This window comes from Labeo rohita, chromosome 5, assembly GCF_022985175.1.
Source record: "Labeo rohita strain BAU-BD-2019 chromosome 5, IGBB_LRoh.1.0, whole genome shotgun sequence".
Taxonomy (NCBI): domain Eukaryota; kingdom Metazoa; phylum Chordata; class Actinopteri; order Cypriniformes; family Cyprinidae; genus Labeo; species Labeo rohita.
The window spans coordinates 42,261,716-42,284,209 of record NC_066873.1 but is presented as its reverse complement, the minus strand read 5'-3'; the positions used below and the strand labels follow the sequence as shown (position 1 = coordinate 42,284,209).

General features: G+C 28.9%; 1 protein-coding gene across 1 annotated transcript in view; it reads left to right on the top strand.

Moving 5' to 3' along the window:
• The window catches only part of unc5ca (unc-5 netrin receptor Ca), a 191,195-nt gene that overhangs the window by 140,031 nt on the left and 28,670 nt on the right, over positions 1-22,494 (top strand). Inside the window, exons 6-7 of the mRNA XM_051109261.1 lie at positions 4-171; positions 3,999-4,163. Of these exons, the coding sequence (XP_050965218.1) occupies positions 4-171; positions 3,999-4,163 (333 nt within the window). The remainder of the gene's footprint in view (positions 1-3; positions 172-3,998; positions 4,164-22,494) is intronic.

Sequence of the window (22,494 nt, the reverse complement as noted above, 5' to 3'; positions counted from 1 at the left end):
TAGTGAACGGTGGCTGGTCCACATGGACGGAGTGGTCGACCTGTAACACTCGATGTGGGCGGGGCCTTCAGAAAAGAACCCGCAGCTGCACCAATCCCGCACCTCTGAACGGAGGGTCGCCGTGTGACGGACAGGCCATTCAAAAAATCGCCTGCACCTCTGTTTGCACAGGTAACAATCTACAGAAATGAATCAGAGTTGAGGCCATGTTTCGTCTGACGTGAATGAAAACGAGGCTTTGAGGGACAGAAGTGCATTTGAGCATTCAGTTGAGACAGAAAATGTTTTTGTTTAAAATAATGTCATATGAATTTAATAGTATTTAATACTTTTAAAAATATTTTATTCATATTAAAATAAAATAATGTCATAGTAATTCATAGTATTTAATATTTTAATATTTAATATTAATATGTGACATTACATTGTATATAAATAATTGTACATATATAATTGTTTCTTGTTTCTTATTTATTGTTTGTATACATACAATTTTGCAGCTTAAAATCATCATTTTAGAAAACAGAAATGATTCCATTGTTTGAAGTATAATTTCTAAGTTAGCTTGAAAAATATTAAAAACTAAAAATGTCATAGAAATTACAGTAATTTAATACATATAAAAATATTTTATTCATATTGAAATAAAAAATAAAATAATGTCATAATAATAGTAGTATTTAATATTTTAAAATTTTTATTTCGTATTTAAATAAAATAAAAAATAAATTAAATAATGTCATAGTAATTCAGTAGTTTTTAATACATTTAAAATTATTTTATTCATATTTAAATAAAATAACAAATAAATTAAATAATGTTATAGTAATTAATATTATTTAATATTTAATAGTAATGTCACATTACATTGTATATAAATAATTGTACATGTATAATTGTTTCATAAATATAGTTGTATTTATTGTTTGTCATATTAAATAACATTTTGCTGCTTAAAATCATGATTTTAGAAAACAAAAAATGATGATTTCATTGTTTGAACTATAATTTTAAATAAACATGTTATGTACTTGTTAAATACTTAATCACTGCATCATTTAATTAGCTTGAAAAATATTAAAAACTAAAAATGTATAGTATCATAGTAATTTAATAGTATTTAATACATTTAAAAATATTTTATTCATATTGAAATAAAATAAAAAACAAAAATATAATAATGTCTTAATAACTGAATAGTATTTAATACATTTAAAAATATTTTATTCATATTAAAATAAAATAAAAAATAAACGAAATAATGTCATAGTAACTGAATAGTATTTAGTACATTAAAATAAAATAAAAAAATATATATCATAGTCATTAATAGTATTTAATAATTTAATTTTTAATAGTATTATGTAATTGTTTAATAATAATTGTATAACGATTATATAATTGTTTCATAAATATAGTTGTATTTATTGTTTGTCATATTACATCAAATCTCGCAGTTTCAAATTATTTTAGAAAATAAAAAATAATAATGATTTTATTTTTTTGATGTGTAAAATAATAATAATAAATATTCCATCTACTTACTAAGTACTTTATCACTGGATTAATTCATTTCTATGTTAGCTTGAAAAATATATTTAAAAAAATGTGCAACAGGTATCATTGGCTATAAAGTGACATATCAAACAGTATCTATTGTTATATTTTCAGTTTTCATTTTAGTTTTGGTAATTTTGTTATGTGATTTTATTTTTAATGGATTTCTTTTTGTTTTAGACGTAATTTAGGTAAATGTATTACTTCATCTTAACCTTACTTCATTTAGTTTGCTGGAGCAATATTTCTAATTTTGGTTGAGGTTTAGTTTTCCATCTAATATTTATGGATTATTTTATTGCAAGCTTTATTGCAATTAACAAACAACAGTGAATCACAAGTGTAAGTTTTCATAAAGATCTGAGTTTGTAATCACGATAGTACTCTGGAACTAATTACGATATTTCCGACATGACGTAAACGCACAGTGAGCTTCACTTCTTAAACCTGAAAGAAACACGATGAAGAATTTGGTTCCGATTTTTCCTCCATTGACATTTTTTCATTTGGCAGTCGCTTTTATCCAAAGTGACTTCCAAATGAAGAATTCCTTCCATAAACAGACGGATGGAAAATTCACTGTGAGACTATTGAATTACAAGTGAGGAATTCCTTTCATAAAAACTTGATTCTTTTCCAGTCCGGTTTGAGTTTTTCGCCTCTTGATAGCATCAGACAAATGCATCTTTTTCCGGGCCCATCAGTTCAGCTTTCAAGCCAGACACTTCCCCTATACTTTGGCCCCTAGAGGCCCCTAAGGGCCAAGCACATTTCCATTCCCTCCTGCCGGTGAGAGTTCGCTGTGAAGCAGGTGAGATTAAAGCATCTGCAGGCAGCAGGAGAGATGCCACAGTCACGCTAATGACTGACCCACATACTGCAGCCGCTCTCCTGTGACAGAATCCAGAAACAGGCCGACAACCACAATACACCAGATGCATAATGTTTGATTTTATTTTTATTTTCATTCTTGTGTGCAATTTGCTTGATCCATGAGTTGGTCCATGTTGGAGGCTTTTATTTTGTTTTATTTCATTATTATTATTTTTTTTTTTTTTACATTTATTTTAAAAAATGCATTGTGCATTAAAGGGATTTTTAATTTTATTTTATTTTATTATTACCTTATTTTATATTGCATTTTGTATTATAGTAATTTTAACTATAATTATATTGTATTTTTTTTTTCAGTCCATGGTGGGTGCTTTTATTTTATTTTATTTTATTTTATTTTATTTTATTTTATTTTATTTTATTTTATTTTATTTTATTTTATTCAGCTGACATCACCCAGGCTCTTTTTTTTTTTTTTCTTTTCCTTTCTTTTCTTATTCTTTTCTTTTCTTTTTTGATTATTTTAATTTATTATTACCTTATTTTATGTTGTATTATTTTATGTTGATTATAATTATATTGTATTTTTTCAGTCCACGGTGGGTGCTTTATTTTATTTTATTTTATTTTATTTTATTTTATTTTATTTTATTTTATTTTATTTTATTTTATTTTATTTCATTTTATTTCATTTTATTTTATTTTATTGTTAATAAAATAATGGCATAGTAACTGAATAGTATTTAATGCATTTAAAAACATTTTATTCATATTGAAATAACATAAGAAATAAATAAAATAATGTAAGTAATTTAGTACATTTAAGAATATTATATTCGTATCAAAATAAAATAAACAATTAATAAAATAATGTCATAGTAATGTCATAGTAATTGAATAGTATGTAATACATTTTAAAATATTCATATTGAATATTTTTTAATTCATACTGAAATAAAAATTACAGGAACATTTATTTTTAATTAACAGAATTTATTTCAGTTAAAAGATTTTTTAAATAGTTTTAGGGGTTTTTTTTCACAACATTTTAGAATCTTAAATAAAATAATAAAATAAAATATTTCTTTACCTCTAAAATGTCTTTGCTCTTTAGCTGATGTCACCCAAGCAATTTTATTTTAGTTTATTCAGCTGACATCACCCAGGCTATTTTTTTTTTCTTTTCTTATCTTTTCTTTTTTTTTTTTTTTTTTTTTTTTCTTTTTTTTTTTTTTTTTTTTTTTTTTTTGATTATTTTATTTTTCAAGTGACATCACCCGGGCTATTTTATTTTATTTTATTTTATTTGTTTTAGATTTTTCAGGTTAATTTTTTGTGTGCAATATACATAAGACAGTGCTTAATGGGGGCTCTAATTTTATTTTAGTTTAGTTTAGTCTATTTTAATTTAATTTTTCAGTTTAATTACTGTGTGCAATATGCTTGAGGTGGTCCATAGTATTTTATTAAGGGACAAGGAATAAAATAAAATTCTTCAATATGGCCTCTTTAGTAAAAATAAAATCAATCTACCTCATATCACAGTAGAAGCACTTTTTATTTTTTTCTGATGATCTCTGTTGTTTCTGGTGTGTGTGTGTGTTAAGTTGACGGCGAGTGGGCCGACTGGAGCAAGTGGTCGGCGTGTAACACTGAGTGCACGCAGTGGAGAAAGAGAGAGTGTAACGCTCCTGCGCCTCAGAACGGAGGAAAGCATTGTGACGGAGTCACACTACAGTCACAGAACTGCACTGATGGACTCTGCCTACAAAGTGAGTGCACACACACACACATACACACACACACACACACACACACACACACACACAGAGCCAAGTCAGGCTGGATTCCTTTATAATACATGATCTTTCTTCAGACATATTCCTGGTCCTGTATTTCTGGTATTATCTGTATTTTATATATATATATACTATTATTGTTTATGTATTTTTTTTTTAAATTAGCTTTTATTTTTCTATTTTTAGTTTTCATTTTAATTTGAGTTAAGTTTTAGTAACTTTAGAAACGTTTGTAATTTTTATATGCTTTTATATGCTTTTACTCTGTTGAGCTTAAATTTATATTTATTTCAGTTTTAGTAATTTTAGTACTTAAACATTTTTTTTCTTATTTAGTTGACAAGGCAACATTTCTAATTATTTATATACTATCATAGTATTTGTAATTTTTAAATGTAGCTTTTATTTTTATTTTCAATTTTATTTCAGTTTTTATTTTATTTAAATTGTAGTTGTTTTAGTAAATGTGTTATGTTTTTGTGATTGTCTTATTTCAGTTTTATTTTTAGTAGTTTTAGTAATTTGAGTACACTTAGTTAACAAAGAAACATTTCTTTAAGATATTTTTTTGTTGTTGTTTTTTAGCTTTATTTCAATTAAAAGATTTTATTTCAGTTAATATATATATATATATATATTTTAAATATATTTTAAAATATAAATATATATATATATATATATATATATATATTTTTTTTTAATAAATATTGTTTTAAATATATATATATATATATATATATATATATATATATATTTTTTTTTTTTTTTTTTTTAATAAATAAAACCTTTTTTTTTTTGCCTCTAAAATGTTTTTGCTCTTTAGTTGACGCCACCCAGGCTTTTGTTTGTTTGTTTTGTTTTGTTTTGTTTTGTTTTGTTTTGTTTTGTTTTGTTTTGTTTTATTTTATTTTATTTTATTTTATTTTATTATTTTTATTATTTATTTTTTTTATTTTTATTTTTTTTATTTTCTTATTTTTCAAGTGGCATTACCCAGGCTATTTTATTTTATTTTATTTTTATTTTTTTTATTTTTTATTTTTTCAGCTGACATCATCCAGTCCATGTGGGCTATTGGTTATTAGTTCTGTCATCGTTGTTTTATTAGTTGCCGGCACCAATTGAATACCAGATAACATGGCAGCTCTGAAATCCGTCACATTACGAAAGTTCAATTGATTGCATATAATGTTTCTTGTTTACTTTAAAGCTTTCAGTTGATTTGTTTATTGCTCCCGTACGTAATGAGGCACATAAACATGGCCTTTCATTTGTTTCAATCACTGTCACAGTGGCTACACACTACAAAAAGGCAATGAGAATCTTGAGGAAACTGACAGGTGACATGAATGTATGTAATCACGAGCCATCAGCGTGGCAGTTTAATTTGTTTGCTGGTGTTTGGAGCAGTGAGCAGTGATAGCGAGAGAGAGAGAGACGGGCCGTGGATGTGAGTCTCCTCTGTTTGGTGTTGTTGTGTAATGGATCTCATGTCTGTCTCTCTCTCTCTCTCTCCCTGCAGGCACTTCCACACTAAAGTTTCTACTTTAAAAGTTCTTCCCCTTAAAAGTTGAGCAGGCACAATCCATTTAACCCCACTCAACTCAACTCTCTCAGCTCTCTGTCTTACTCTCTTATAAAACCTAGTGAACTGCTGCTCAGACAGCAGGAAAATTTGAGCATGTTCTCTATAGCCAGGGGTAAAACCAGATAGAAACCAGCAGTACAAGCCAACTATCCCATGTTCATTTGAGTGCATTCTAGTTTTAAACAAAGTTTCATTTATCCTAACATATTATTTTCTGTAATTTTGTTTAGTAATCTGTGGTTTGTTGTATTTTAAGTGCTTGAATAGAGTTTGGAAATCCAGCAGATTTTAGTAAATGTTTGGATGGAAAGTCTGCTTGTATATCAAATCCTTATGTGTAGTGAAACATTTTGTTAAATTATTTTATTTTATTTTATTTCAGTTTTCTTTCAGTTTATTTATTTGTAGTGAAACCTTTTGTTAAATTATATTTTATTTTATTTATTTATTTATTTATTTTGTTTATTTCGTTTTGATTTTTCAGGCTTTTTTTTTTTTGTTGATGATCCATGATGGGGTTTATTTTATTTTATTTTATTTTGTTTTTTTTTTATTTTATGTTATTTTATTTTATTTTATTTTTTATTTTATTTCAGTTTAATTATTTGTATTAATTATTGTGTGCAATATGCATGATGGGGGCTTTTATTTTATTTTATTGCAGTTTAATTATTTGTAGTGAAACGTTTGTTAAATTGTATTTTATTTTATTTTATTTTATTTCAGTTTAATTATTTGAAGTGAAACATTTGTTAAATTTTATTTTATTTTATTTTACTTTATTTTATTTGTTTATTACTTTTTGAATTTTCAGGTTATTTTTTGTGTGCAATATGCATGAGACGGTCCATGATGGGGGCTTTTATTTTTTTAATTTAATTTTAATTTTATTTTATTTTATTTTATTTTGCCAGATCATTTAAAAAAGTTTGGGGTTGGTAAGATTTTGTAAAGTTTTTGAAAGCAGTCTCTTCTGCTCATTAAGGCTGCATTTATTTTATCCAAGATACAATAAAAACAGTAATATTGTGAAATATTATTTCAATTTAAAATAACTGTTTTTGATTTGATTATAGTATAAAATGTAATTTATTCCTGCGATGCAAAGCTGAATTTTCAGTATCATTAATCCAGTCTTCAGTGTCACATGATCCTTCAGAAATCACTGTAATATGCTGATTTGCTGCTCAAAAAAAACAGTAGTATTATCAATGTTGAAAACAGTCATGCTGTTTAATATTTTTGTGGAAACCATGATATATTAGTTTTTCAGGATCTTTTGATTAATAGAAAATTCATGCCATTTTAGATCAATTGAATGCATCCCTGCTCAATAAAAGCATTAATTTCTTTCAAAAAAAAAAATTCTTCCCAAACTTTTATATAGTAGTGTACATATGATTCAACGTGAATTATATAGCTATATATAACATAAAAGCTTTTCTTTGATATGTAATGTAACAATGAACAGACTGTTCTAATGTAACAATGGACAGACTGTAGTTAGTCTATAGTTTCAAACTAGTTCACAAATATGTGGTTACTAAATGTTTACCTGATCACCATCTCACCCTTGGAGCCCGTTTGTTAGATGCAGCCTGTTGTGTTGAATTACAGTCTGCATGTCCATTTTCTCCTGCCCTCTCTACATTATATTTTCTGTTGAGACGTTTCAGTCTCGCATCAAATCACGTCTAGTTCTTTTTGTTTTACATTCCCATTATTTTGTCTAATACCCCATTCCTCTCTCAGAAGGTTCAGTATATCAGCTATCCGGAACGGGAGAGAAGGGGTTTACATGTGAGTGTCTATTTTGTCTTTCATTTTCTTGCTTTGGTTTTTTCAGGTCCGTATCTGTTGTCTCGCAGTATCTTCGGCTTTATTTTCCTCCGCTTGCGCTGTGTTCCTCGCCGTCTGCGGGAGTGAAACCATGCTGTCTGTTTGTCAGAGTACTTTGATTTGCTGTTTTGCTTCGTGCAGCACTTTATGTTCTGTGTGTTATTTCTTGACTCACATCCACACATACGCATATGCTTTTGTCCCTTTCTCTCGCTCTTTTCTGCACATTCAGACACAGAGCTGAATAGAAACCTGAACGTCTCTGGAGTAAAGTCAGGCTCGGCTGAAGTCTGTGTGCCGGTTGAAACGGGAGAACTCTCTCAGTTCTCGCAGTATGACCTGTAGCAACTCAGTAATTCTCTTTAAAGACAACATGAAATGAAAATTGATCCCATTTGCTTTCTTTAGAAATTTCCCCAGCCTGATTTATTCACGTCAGTGCAAGCTGAGCAAAATAAAAAAAATAAAGATAATCGAGATAAAAAAGCCAGATATTTGAACCCCAGTGTTAATAGGATTTTCAATCGTTTATGAATGCATGTAGTGTGTGTGTGTGTGCGTTTGTGTGCATGGAGGGGGGGATATATACTTTTTTAATTTACTAAATATATCATATTACTGAAAGAAAGTATAAACTGATGATAGATAGATAGATAGATAGATAGATAGAACGATGGATAGATAGATAGAAAGATAGAACAATGGATAGAACTATAGAACAAATGATTGTATGAACAATAGAATTAACAATAAAATGAATGACAGATAAATAGAATGCTAGAATGATAGAACGGTAGATAGAAAGAACGATAGAATAAATGATAAACTAATGATAAAACGAACGATACAACTAACAATAAAACAAACAATAAATAGAATAATAGAATACTAGAAAGATAGATTGAACAATAGAATTAACAATAGAACTAACAATAAAACAAACGATAGAACTTATGATAGAGATAGATAGATAGATAGATAGATAGATAGATAGATAGATAGATAGATAGATAGATATGGAACGATACAACTAACGAAAAAACACAATAAATAGAATATTAGAACGCTAGAATGATAGAATGAACGATAGGATTAACAAGAGAACTAACGATAAAACAAAAGATAGAACTAACTAACAAACGATATATAGATAGATAGATAGATAGAATGATGGATAGAATGAACAATTGTATAAACTGATAGAACAAACAATAGATATATAGAACACTAGAAAGGCAGAATGAACAATAGAACGATAAAACACGATATAACTATAGAACCAATAATAAAACAAAAGATAGATAAATAGATAGATAGATAGATAGATAGATAGATAGATAGATAGATCAATGAATACAACGATCAATTGTATGAACGATAGAACTAACGATAAAACAAACGATAGATAGAACGGTGGATAGGACGAACGAGAGAATGAATGATAAAACTAATGATAAAACAAACGATACAACTAACAATAAAACAAACAATAAATAGAATAATAGAACGCCAGAATGATAGAACTAACGATAAAACGAACAATAGAATTAACAATATAACGAAGGATTGTATAAACTGATAGAACTAACGATAAAACAAACGGTAGATAGAATGAAAAATAAAACTAACGATAAAACACGATACAACTAACGATAAAACAAATGATAGATAGAGTGGTGGATAGAACGAACGACTGACTGATAAAACTAATGATAAAACCAACGATACAACTAACGATAAAATAAACAATAAATAGAATAATAGAATGCTAGAATGATAGAATAACAATAGACTTAACAATAAAACAAACAATAGAACTAATGATAGAACGAATGAACAAACGATAGATAGATAGATACATAGATAGATACATAGATAGATAAATAGAATGATGGATAGAACGTTGGATAGAACGAAAAATGGTATAAACTGATAGAACTAACGATAAATTAAACAGTAGATATATAGAACGCTAGAAAGACAGAATGAACAATAGAACTAACAATAAAACACATTATAACTAACTATAGAACTAATGATAAAACAAAAGATAGATAGATAGATAGATAGATAGATAGATAGATAGATAGATAGATAGAACGATGGATAGAACGTTGGATAGAGCGAACAATTGTATAAACCGAACTAACGATTAACCGAACAATAGATATATAGAACACTAGAAAGACAGAATGAACAGTAGAACTAACGATAAAACACGATATAACTAACTATAGAACTAATGATAAAACAAAAGATTGATTGATAGATAGATAAATGGATAGAACGAACAATTGTATGAACGATAGAACTAATGATAAAACAAACGATAGAACGGTGGATAGAACGAACGATAGAATAAATGATAAAACTAATGATAAAACGAACGATACAACTAACAATAAAACAAACAATAAACAGAATAATAGAATGCTAAAAAGATAGATTGAACAATAGAATTAACAATAGAACTAACAATAAAACAAACGATAGAACTTATGATAGAATGATAGATAGATAGATAGATAGATAGATAGATAGATAGATAGATAGATAGATATGGAACGATACAACTAACGAAAAAACACAATAAATAGAATATTAGAACGCTAGAATGATAGAATGAACGATAGGATTAACAAGAGAACTAACGATAAAACAAAAGATAGAACTAACTAACAAACGATATATAGATAGATAGATAGATAGAATGATGGATAGAATGAACAATTGTATAAACTGATAGAACAAACAATAGATATATAGAACACTAGAAAGGCAGAATGAACAATAGAACGATAAAACACGATATAACTATAGAACCAATAATAAAACAAAAGATAGATAAATAGATAGATAGATAGATAGATAGATAGATAGATAGATAGATAGATCAATGAATACAACGATCAATTGTATGAACGATAGAACTAACGATAAAACAAACGATAGATAGAACGGTGGATAGGACGAACGAGAGAATGAATGATAAAACTAATGATAAAACAAACGATACAACTAACAATAAAACAAACAATAAATAGAATAATAGAACGCCAGAATGATAGAACTAACGATAAAACGAACAATAGAATTAACAATATAACGAAGGATTGTATAAACTGATAGAACTAACGATAAAACAAACGGTAGATAGAATGAAAAATAAAACTAACGATAAAACACGATACAACTAACGATAAAACAAATGATAGATAGAGTGGTGGATAGAACGAACGACTGACTGATAAAACTAATGATAAAACCAACGATACAACTAACGATAAAATAAACAATAAATAGAATAATAGAATGCTAGAATGATAGAATAACAATAGACTTAACAATAAAACAAACAATAGAACTAATGATAGAACGAATGAACAAACGATAGATAGATAGATACATAGATAGATACATAGATAGATAAATAGAATGATGGATAGAACGTTGGATAGAACGAAAAATGGTATAAACTGATAGAACTAACGATAAATTAAACAGTAGATATATAGAACGCTAGAAAGACAGAATGAACAATAGAACTAACAATAAAACACATTATAACTAACTATAGAACTAATGATAAAACAAAAGATAGATAGATAGATAGATAGATAGATAGATAGATAGATAGATAGATAGAACGATGGATAGAACGTTGGATAGAGCGAACAATTGTATAAACCGAACTAACGATTAACCGAACAATAGATATATAGAACACTAGAAAGACAGAATGAACAGTAGAACTAACGATAAAACACGATATAACTAACTATAGAACTAATGATAAAACAAAAGATTGATTGATAGATAGATAAATGGATAGAACGAACAATTGTATGAACGATAGAACTAATGATAAAACAAACGATAGAACGGTGGATAGAACGAACGATAGAATAAATGATAAAACTAATGATAAAACGAACGATACAACTAACAATAAAACAAACAATAAACAGAATAATAGAATGCTAAAAAGATAGATTGAACAATAGAATTAACAATAGAACTAACAATAAAACAAACGATAGAGCTTATGATAAAACGAACGATAGATGGATAGATAGATAGATAGATCTGTTTTTTTCTGATCCAGTAACATCATAGACTATTTGTTAACATCTAATCAAATCTGGATGGATAAAATCAGGTCCACCCTTCATTATTTTCCGCTGAATATTCTGCGTTGGAAGTGAAATGTGTTGTGAACGGCGTTTCATGTAGCGTTTAATGTGAAGCGGCAGCCGCTGGGCAGACGGTAATCCGCGTGTTCGTTACTCACCTCGTCTGTTCTGCAGTTAATACTCTGATGAAGACTGCGATGGCATCTCCCTCACGGCGTTTGCCCTTTACGAGCGTCTGTACGTTTGACTTCAGATGTGAGCTTTGGCTTGTTCTAGAGTTTCTTCAAACTGGATTATAAGCGAAATGTTTGTTATGAACATGAAACCCTGAGAGATGAACCAAGGCGAATATCAAACAAAATGATTCAGGCTTTCATTACAGGCCACCGCAGCGCTCTGTTCTTCATGAAAACAACTCATCAGTCATAACATCAGTCAGCCTGCTTCTTGTCTGTGATTTTACTATATTTTACCGTCCTTTTATCTGCTTTGTTTTTATGTTGCCTTTCTGCTCTTTATGGTGTGCTCACTTTTGAGAAAATGAAAGGCACTTTCCACTCCAGTTTTAAAGATAAACAGAGTCGAGTCGGGGCTGGTGGCTCAATGGATATTAACCTGGCTGCTAACATGACGGATGCAGCTTCATTTCTGAGTGTAAAGGTCACAATAATAACCCATCAGTGGGTGTTTACAGGTAGTTTGTCCACTCATATGTTTCTGTTGTAAATTTAGTTTCAAAAATGTGTTTGTTTGTTTGTTTTAGTGCTGTCAAATGATTAATCGCATCCAAAATAAAAGTTTTTGTTTACATAATATATGTGTGTGAACTGTGTATATTTATTATGTATATATAAATACACACACATGCATGGATATATTTAAGAGAAATTTTATATTTATATATGAAATATATGTATATAAAATATTAATTACATATTTAAAAATATTTACATTTAAATGCATGCCAATATTTTCAGAAAATATACTGTATGTGTCTGTATTTAGATGTACATAATAAATATACACAGTACAGTGTTTCCCCTAGGATTCTGGTTTTGGTTGAGGTATGGTACGGTACGGTACTTGTTCGTAACAGTTACTTTACTCTTTACTCTCTGTACATTTATTTCAGTAAAAAAATAAGTCCCAAAATCTCAGTTTCAACATTTTGAACAATAGGGTCCTACAATCCTTTTCTTTTTTTCAGAAATTCTTGTATGTTTTAATTTTTCTGATAATTAAATGAAGGCAGTAAACATTTATTTATTTATTTATTGTTTTATTAATTTAGAAATTGTAGACGCGCGACCACGTAGAGACAGAAGATACAAGATAAATGACATAAGACTATTTTGTTTGTTTAATAAAAGAACAAGGTATGGACCTGTTCTATAGCAAAAGGTAACTTTAAATGACTTCTGTTCTGAACTGGCGCTATATAGAAAATAAAGTTTATTTGACCTTTAAGGGGGGGCAGGGGGTGCCATTGGGTCTAATCTTAATTAGATTTTTTTTTTTTTTTTTTGCTTTATAATTGTATTTCATTTTGCTTTATTTTATTTTATATTGCTTTATTTTTATTTTGCTTTATTTGGCTTTATTATTTTTTTATGCTGCTTTATTGTATTTTAATTTTATTTTATTTTGCCTAATTTTATTTTATTTTGCTTTATTTTATTTTTTTATTTGACTTTGTTTTATTTATTTTATTTTGCTTTATTTTTTATTTGCTTTATTTTGCTGTATTTTATTTCGTTTTGCTCTATTTTATTTTAATTTAAATTATTTTGCTTTATTTTTATTTTGCCTTATTTTGCTTTATTATTTTATTTTGTTTCATTTTGCTTTATTTTATTTTATTTTGCTTTATTATCTTATTTTATTTTGCTTAATTTAATTAATTTTATTTTTCTTTATTGTTTTCTTTTCTTTTATTTTGCTTATTTTATTTTATATTATTTTATTTCATTTTATTTTACATTGTACAGCTAAGTAAGCAAAGCTACTAACCTGAATGTCCTCTCTTTTGAATGGCTCTTTTGAACATAAATGTTTTTAATTCATTTTAATTAAATACTAAATCACTTTTTTAAAAATTTACTGTCACTACATTTTTCAATTTAGTTGTAATTAAATAAGAATTTTCAAAATATGTTTTTTTTTTTTATTCTTTTTTATCATTTTAATTTAAATTTTATTTAACTATAGCCCAGGTTCATAGTTTAACAAGTGACATTTTCACTATAAGAATGCTGGAAACTTGAATGAACTGAGGCCTGAAACATATGCAAGAAGACTTTTAGCTCCACAATGTTCATGCATTGTTGTATCACATAACAAAAACCCATTAAATATGTACACGGTGCACACAATGCATTGGCTAAGCTGGTGTTTGCATATTTGTGAGTATGTTTCAGGCTCAACGCTTTATTTTAGGCCTGGTCTTCTGTTGAACCATCAGTGATGCTAACTCTCTATGTGTGTGTGTGTGTGTGTGTGTGTGTGTGTGTTTAAGGGGACAATGTTATCTCTTTTCTCCTGAAGCTGTATTATTTATTAAACATTTTCTGCAGTCGGCAGCCGCGATCCTGCTCTCCCTCCCTCTTTCGCTCGCGCTCGTGTTCAAAGAAAACGTTTAATCTTCCAGATACATTTTAATGGCTGCATTTAGTAGCTTGGCACTTTTATCATCAAAGCTCGTGTTAGAGCTTGTATGAGTGTTTCTCGGGTGAAATGAGTTAAATGACTCAAGGCGTACGATGGCGAGAGTTAAAGAGGGACAGAACGCAGAGGAGATCTCTCCGATAAAACGCCGGCGCACTTCACATCGGCGCCAGCAGGAAATGCTGTGCTACAGAGCACATTGATTTAAAAATGAGTCTGAAACCTTTTCTGTCTGAGTCATCTGAACATATTGCTCATAAAGTCTTGGAGATGCTAACAATATTATTTTTACTCGTGTAAAATTAAGGCTCAGTTCCAAACCTGCTGAGCTCCGTACATAGACAGCGGCATCATAATCGTGTCTCTGACACCAAAAGCTGATCATAAAAACTTTTTTTTGGCCAAATTGTAAGGTAGTAATGCATTTATCTTTCATGGAGCAATCGTGAATCCACTAGTAAAAAAGTAATGGATTTAAAATGCATTTATTTTATACTAAGTATAGTTCAAGTCTATTAACATATTTACTGACATATCGCTTTAGACTTACTGATATTGTAATTGTAATTAAACTTTATTTGGAGTACTACCTTTGCACAATGCACATTTCTTAACATTAAGCCTAAAATATGTTTCAGTGTCACTACTGATGAAGATTGTATGATCTTTAAACAATATTGGTGATTAAATGCAAAATATTTAAAGTGTACTTGCTATAGATCCACTTTAGCACAATCAAATATACTTTAGCATATCTTTAGTTGGACTTCAGCACTACTTGCTTACAATTAAAGTGCATTAAGTACAAAATTAGTTGTTCCAATTTAGCAGACTTTAAATATACCAGTTTAGTATACTAAAAGTACAATTGCAGGGCGTTTTTATTAAGTACATAATATGTCAATGTATTTGTAGTATACTTAGCATTAAATAAATGTATTTTAAATACATTTTAATATTTTTTTTTTCACTAAGGTCCACCTTAAATGACAAAAAAAAAAAAAAAGAAAAAAAGAAAAAGATTTCTTCTTAGAGAAACTTAACTTGCTAAATGTCTTCTAATTAGTCTTTATAATTATTCTGCTGAAAGTTTTATTAATTTTGTTTTAGTCTTTTTTTGTCTATATAGTTTGTATTCATTATTTTATTTTTTTAAATTTTAGTACATCAAGTGAAACTAAAATGAGTTTATATAGTTGAATTAAAATCAAGTTTTTTATTTCAAGTAACAATTTTTTCTTCTCTTATTTTTTATTTTTTAACTCTGATAATGTTGTTTTGATCTGGCATTTATGAAAATGCAGTAGCATACTATTGTTTTTTTTTCCTCCTTTGAAATAGTTGCTTCGGCTTGCTTATGTAATTCTCATTTGTAAGTCACTTTGATTAAAAGCGTTTATTAAATGAAAACATGTAAATGTAAATAATTAATATAATGATATCAACCCAGTACATCAAAGGAGTAGCATCATTAATTTAATGCTTTTTAATATTACTAAATAGGTTTTGCGTTTATATCCATTGCTGATTAATTTTTAAAACATTTATAGATAATTTAATGCTTTCAGTCCTTTTGACAGATAAAAAAATAAGTTTTTTTTTTCTTCAGTTACCAATGTCAAACTTTTGGGGTCTATAAGAAGACTCATGTCTTATCTGTAGCATTTACTTGATAACAAATGCAATAAAAAAAACAGTAATCTTCTGAAATATTATTACAATTTCAAATAACTGTTTTCTATTTGAATGCATTTTAAAATATAATTTATTACTGTGATTCAAAGCTGAATTTTCAGCATCATTACTCCAGTCTTCAGTGTCAAATGATCCTTCACAAATCATTCTAATATGCTGATTTGCTGCTAAAGAAACATTTCTGATTATCAATGTTGAAAACAGTTCAAAATATTAATTTCTTACAGAGCTTTTGAACAGTAGTTTATATACCAAAAAGATATCAGTATATGGATATATGTGCCCCTAGACCACAAAACCAGTCATAAGGGTCAAATTTTTAAAATTGAGATTTATACATCATCTGAAAGCTGAATAAGTAATTTTTAATTGATGTATGGTTTGTTAGGATAGGACAGTGTTTGGCCGAGATACGACTATTTGAAAATCTGGAATCTAAGGGTGCAAAAAAATCAAAATATTGAGAAAATCACCTTTAAAGTTGTCAAAATGAAGTTCTGAGCAATGCATATTACTAAGTTTTTACATATTTACGGTAGGACATTTACAAAATATCTTCATGGAACATTATCTTTACTTAATATCCTCATGATTTTTGGCATAAAAGAAAAATTGATCATTTTGACCCATACAATGTATTTTTGGCTATTGCTATGAATACACCAGTGCTACTTAAGACTGGTTTTGTGGTCCAGGGTCACATTTATACATCGCATGTTTATTTTTGTAAGGTTACAAATGAAAAATACTGCACTCTGCTAAAAAAGATGTGACTTAACTTTCTGTGTGTGTGTTATCAGTCTGAGTGTGTGCACTCAGTAAAACCCCTGCGGATCGATGCCGAGGGAATCTGATCAGCAGAAGGCTCTTCCGCCTGCAGACTCATGGGTCGGACGGGTTGCCAGACGATCAAACTTCCTTCCCCTCATTAACCCCCCTGAGCATCTGCACACTGTCCTTCCACTTTAATCACTTCCTTCATACAATCAATAGCGTTTATAAGTCAAGCGTGCTCCTGCATAGAAACAACCTTTCTGTTGCACACGCACGCTCACGTATGCATATTCAAACATGGACATGCACGTGTCTAAACGCTCAAACATGTGCAAAGGCGTGATGAAACACTTTACAAGAAGGAAAATATTCAGTTCATCCAAAAAATATATTTTGCTGAAAAGTTATTCACTCTTAGGCCATCCAAGATGTAGATGAGTTTGTTTCTTCATCAGATTTGGAGACATGTAGCATGTAGCACCACTGGATCCTCTGCGGTGAATGGGTGCCGTCAGAATGAGAGTCCAAACATCTGATAAAAACATCACAATAATCCACAACGTGACTCCAGTCCATCAATGAATGTCTTGTGTAGTGGAAAAGTGTGTGTTTGTAAGAAACAAATGCATCTTTAAGGCATTTTTAACTTTAAACCATTGCTTCTGGCCAAAGTTTGTGTCTATAATTCATAATAATGCTTTCTTCAGTGAAGAAGTCCATCTCCTGTTGTCCTCTCACATCAAAATTCACCAACATATTTGACTGTTTTCACTTGTAAACGTGCATATTATCTGTGCACATTTCTCTCCTGATTCAGATGAGACATCATTTTACACTGGCGAAAGCAATAAAACTCGTATTTTAGCCAGAAGGCATGTTTTGCATTAAAAAAAACACCTTAATGATGGATTTGTTTCTTATGAACATGCAGCTTTTTATTTCTTAAGATGTTAATTGATGGACTGGAGTGGTCTGGATTACTTGTGGATTATTTTGATGTTTTTATCAGCTGTTTGGACTCTCATTCTGACGGCACCCATTCGCTGCAGAGGATCCGTTGGTGAGCAAGTGATGCTACATACAATCCAAATCTGATGAAGAAACAAACTTATGTACATTTTTCATCATTAGTTTATGTTAACTAATGCAATTAACTAATGTTAACAAGTAGTACTGTTGTTTTAAATCTTTTGTTAACTGATTTGGGTGGCAATTTAGATTGCACATGACAAACATCAATACATGTACATTGAAATGAATAATTATGTTTATAGAAATTCCTTCAACAAAGTCGTGTGAAAGTCATTGTGTAATTTGTCCATTGCATATCGCTATCACACACACACACACAGATCAGCGCTTAATGGTTAATGAGAGAAATAACTAATGACAATCATGTTTGGTCACAGTCAGTAATCGAATAATATTAGTCATTAGGACACAGCTGTGATCAATTTTTACCACTAATTGTAAATTAATTATGGGTGTAAGCAAATCAATACTGCAGAGGAGAGATGATACTAAGGTCACTGAGGAAAAACAAGCAAACGACATGAGAGATGATGAGAGGTCGTGTATGCGGCGCTGTGTTTAGCGCGACCGCCCGCTGTGACACAGACTTCAGTGGCTGCTTTGAGATTTAATACTGTAAACACACACACAAACACAGAAAATACGAAGTTTCTTTGACTATCAAAGTTTGTGGGTTTTACTGAGTAGACTAGTTATTTTACATTTAGTAAGTCAAGCATCACTGTTATTGCTCATACAATTTGGAATAAGCCTATTACCATAAATATTAAACTTTAATATGGAACTTGTTTGTGTTACAGACAAGAATGGTTTCTCAAATAATGCAGTTCTGGCCTCAATCCACACCAGTCTAACACAACCTGGACGTTTTGTACAGCCAGTTTCAGTTATGATAGAATTATGTTATATATTTAGTGTCAGCAAACAAATACTAAATGCATATATACTAAATATATATTATTGTAAAAATCTATTTTATGAAACACCTATATTATTATATATTAGCTATAATCTTATATATTTCATATATTCCCACTTTATATACCTATATGTGTGTGTGTATTTGTTTATATATATATATATATATATATATGTATGTATATATATATATATATATATATATATATATATATATATATATATATATATATGTATGTATGTATATGTGTGTGTTATGTATTTTACTTAAATATTTTAGATATTAGCTATAATTGTATAGAATTCATGTATTCCCATGATATATATATATATATATATATATATAGGTATATAAAGTGGGAATATATGAAATACAGCTAATAAATAAAATATTTAGGTAAAATACATAACATAAGTTACCTATCAAGTTACGTATTTTACTTATGTGTACTTACTATTTTGTACTTATGTATCTATAATATTATATATATTAGTGTGTGTGTGTGTGTGTGTATAATGAATATATATATATGAAATATATATAATTTTATATAATAAACTAATATACTATATACTAAATTTTGGTTGCATTATCGTATATATATATATATATATATATATAAATAAATTTTACTTACGTATTTTATACATTATTTATATTACCTACTCCCTATGATTGTATATGCATCATATTTTTCCACTTTATATATTTAGAAATACGTATATACTTATAAATTCTTATATATTGTACTTATGTATTATAAATGTATATATATATCATATATTCCCATTTTATATACTTATATAAATATGTATATACTTATAAATTCTTATACATTTATATTTATATATATAAAGCTTTATACTTATACATGCTAAATGCATAAATATACTTATAAATGTATATATATTATATATATATGTGTGTGTGTTTGTGTGTATATATATATATATATATATGCACGTTTTACTTGTCGCAAAAATGTAAACTGTATGTGCATTTATTTAGTCAAAAATCTCTCTTGCTATATATATATATATATATATATATATATAATTTATTTATTTTTTTTTAAATGGGATATATTATAGTATAAGTAGCAAATCTCTTTTTTTTGTTGCAAAATTTTGCTGTATTATCGCATAGGTCTTTATTCAAAGTTGTATAAATAAGTACTGTATAACAATACTGTATAACAAATGTCAATGGCCTGATTGCTTGTATCATCGCAAAATGTAACTATATTATCAACCAGCTCTAATCTGCTAAATACAACTATAAGGCATGAAGATATTAAGATTTTTAAAACGTTGATGTCATGGTATCCTGTAAAGCTGCTTTGAAACAATGTCTAAAAAAGCGCTACACAACAAAATTTGACTTTACTAAGTGTTTTTACATCGTTACGGCACCCTCTACTGGTACGGTGGATCGGCGTGGCTTAACCAATAGGCTTAAGTCTGTGAAGGATCCTAATGAATATTCATAAGCGTGAGTCTAGCCTGTCTTTAAGACATGCTGCTGTTAATGTCAGCCTGATAAGTCAGATGTGTGAAGCATGAGTGGAGTTTTAATCTGTGTACCTTTGTTGCAGTCTCACTGCGACTAATGAGTGATGAGCGCCAGCGTGTGCTTTACACAGCCAATAGATACGGAAGCGGGGATTTAAGCGCACATTCACACACACACTTTAAACATCAGAGACTGTGACGATTTTGGCTGCTTCTCTCTTTGATGTTTCAGAGCCGCGGTTTCATTTCGGCCCTGATCCCCTTTTAATCTCCACATACACAAATTCAGAAACACACACACACACACCCGTAGAAAGAGAGAGAGAATCCACAGGAAAAGGGGTCGGATGAACATGTCACTATTGTTCTCCTGCAGTCTGCTGAAGAATGAGGCTGATTTCCAGGAAGATGAGCAATATGGCATGTAATAATTTATAGCCTCATTAAATTAAAGGACTGGATTCTCTTCTCTCATAGTCTGACTGTCTATTTTCAGGGTGTTTTTTCATCTTTCTGCAGTTGGCGGTCTAATTTTCTCTCTCTTACTGGGAAAACTCCTTCTAGTGATTGATGTAGGGGGTTTATATGCTGATTAATGCCGTTGTTTTAAAGGCCATCCTCAGACGTGACCTTTAACCCATATTGCTATAATGATTTGTCATTTGAAATGGAATACTGCCGTATATACTGTGATAAAAATAGTAGGTGACAGTGTTATTTAAGTATCATTGATATACTGTTATAGTTTTTGTTAATATTTTACGATTAATTTTTAGATTTTGTTGTGTGTATTCATCTCCTTTATTTTAAAAAAAATGTTTGTATATATATATTTTTTATTGTTTTAAATTGTTTTATATGTTTTAGTTGTTTTAGTACTTAAAGTTAAACTAAATGAAAATGAGAAAAAGTAAGTGCACTTGTATGACTATTTGGTGTAGCATACTAACATACTAATATTTAGTATTTCTGCACTATGCAGTATGTATACTGTGCACGTATGCTATTTTCATTATGCAAGGAGCTGTAATTTATTCATTACATTTTTAAATTACTTGTATAATATTGTCAAATAATTTTTTAGTAATAGCTTTCATTTTTATATTTTTGGGTTTTATGTTGTAGTAATAGTAGTGCTACGTTTTTAGTTTTTTATTTATGTAATTATATTTTAATGCGCAATTTTCAGTAAACATTTTAGTTTTGTTTTTTTATATTTCTGTATGAAAAGTTGAATTTTTTATAAAGCTTACAAAAGCTATGCTATAATTTATTTCCTATTCTGAGTTTATATCTCACAGTGCTGTAATATTCTCACAATTCTGACTTTAGATTTCATAATTGTGGGGGAAAAGTCAGAACTATGAGATATAAAGTCAGAATTGCCAGATATGAGGTGAGAAACTCACAATTGTGAGAAGAAGAAACATTTATATCTTACAGTGCTCTTATTTTCCCAAAAGTTTGACTTTAGAATTCATAATTGTGAGAAAAAAAGTAAGAATTGTGAGAGATAAAGTCAGAATTATGATATGAAGTTAGAATTATGAGATACGAAGTCAGAATTACAAGATGTGAGGTGAGAAACTTACAACTGTGAGAAAAAGAAACATTTATATCTTACAGTGCTCTTATTTTCTCAGAATTTTGACTCTAGAATTCATAATTGTGAGAAAAAAAATCAGAATTGTGAAATATAAAGTCAGAATTATGAGATATGACGTCAGAATTACAAAATACGAGATGAGAAACTCTTGGAACAAGATTTACCAATTGGAACAGAAATGGTAAATCTTGTGAGATAAAACGTTTTTTAAAGAGTTTTTAATTTTTTTAAAAAAAAAAAGCTTACAAAAGCTTTGCTATAGCTTTATGTCTTATTTCAGTTTTGGGTTCAATAATACTAAGTTAATTGCTGGGGCAGCATTTCTAATTTTCATCCCAGCTCAGAATACTGTATCCCACAATGCAATGTGCACAACTTCCATTTCCAGTGTGAGGAATTACATGTTTGAATACAAAACTGAATTCAAAATGTAAAATTGTAACATTCTTTGCACCATGATGATATCAGCAGGCAGTATACAATATGTACTACAAAGTATGCAGTATGTATAGGCTAGTGTTCATTCTGACCATAACCTGTGTT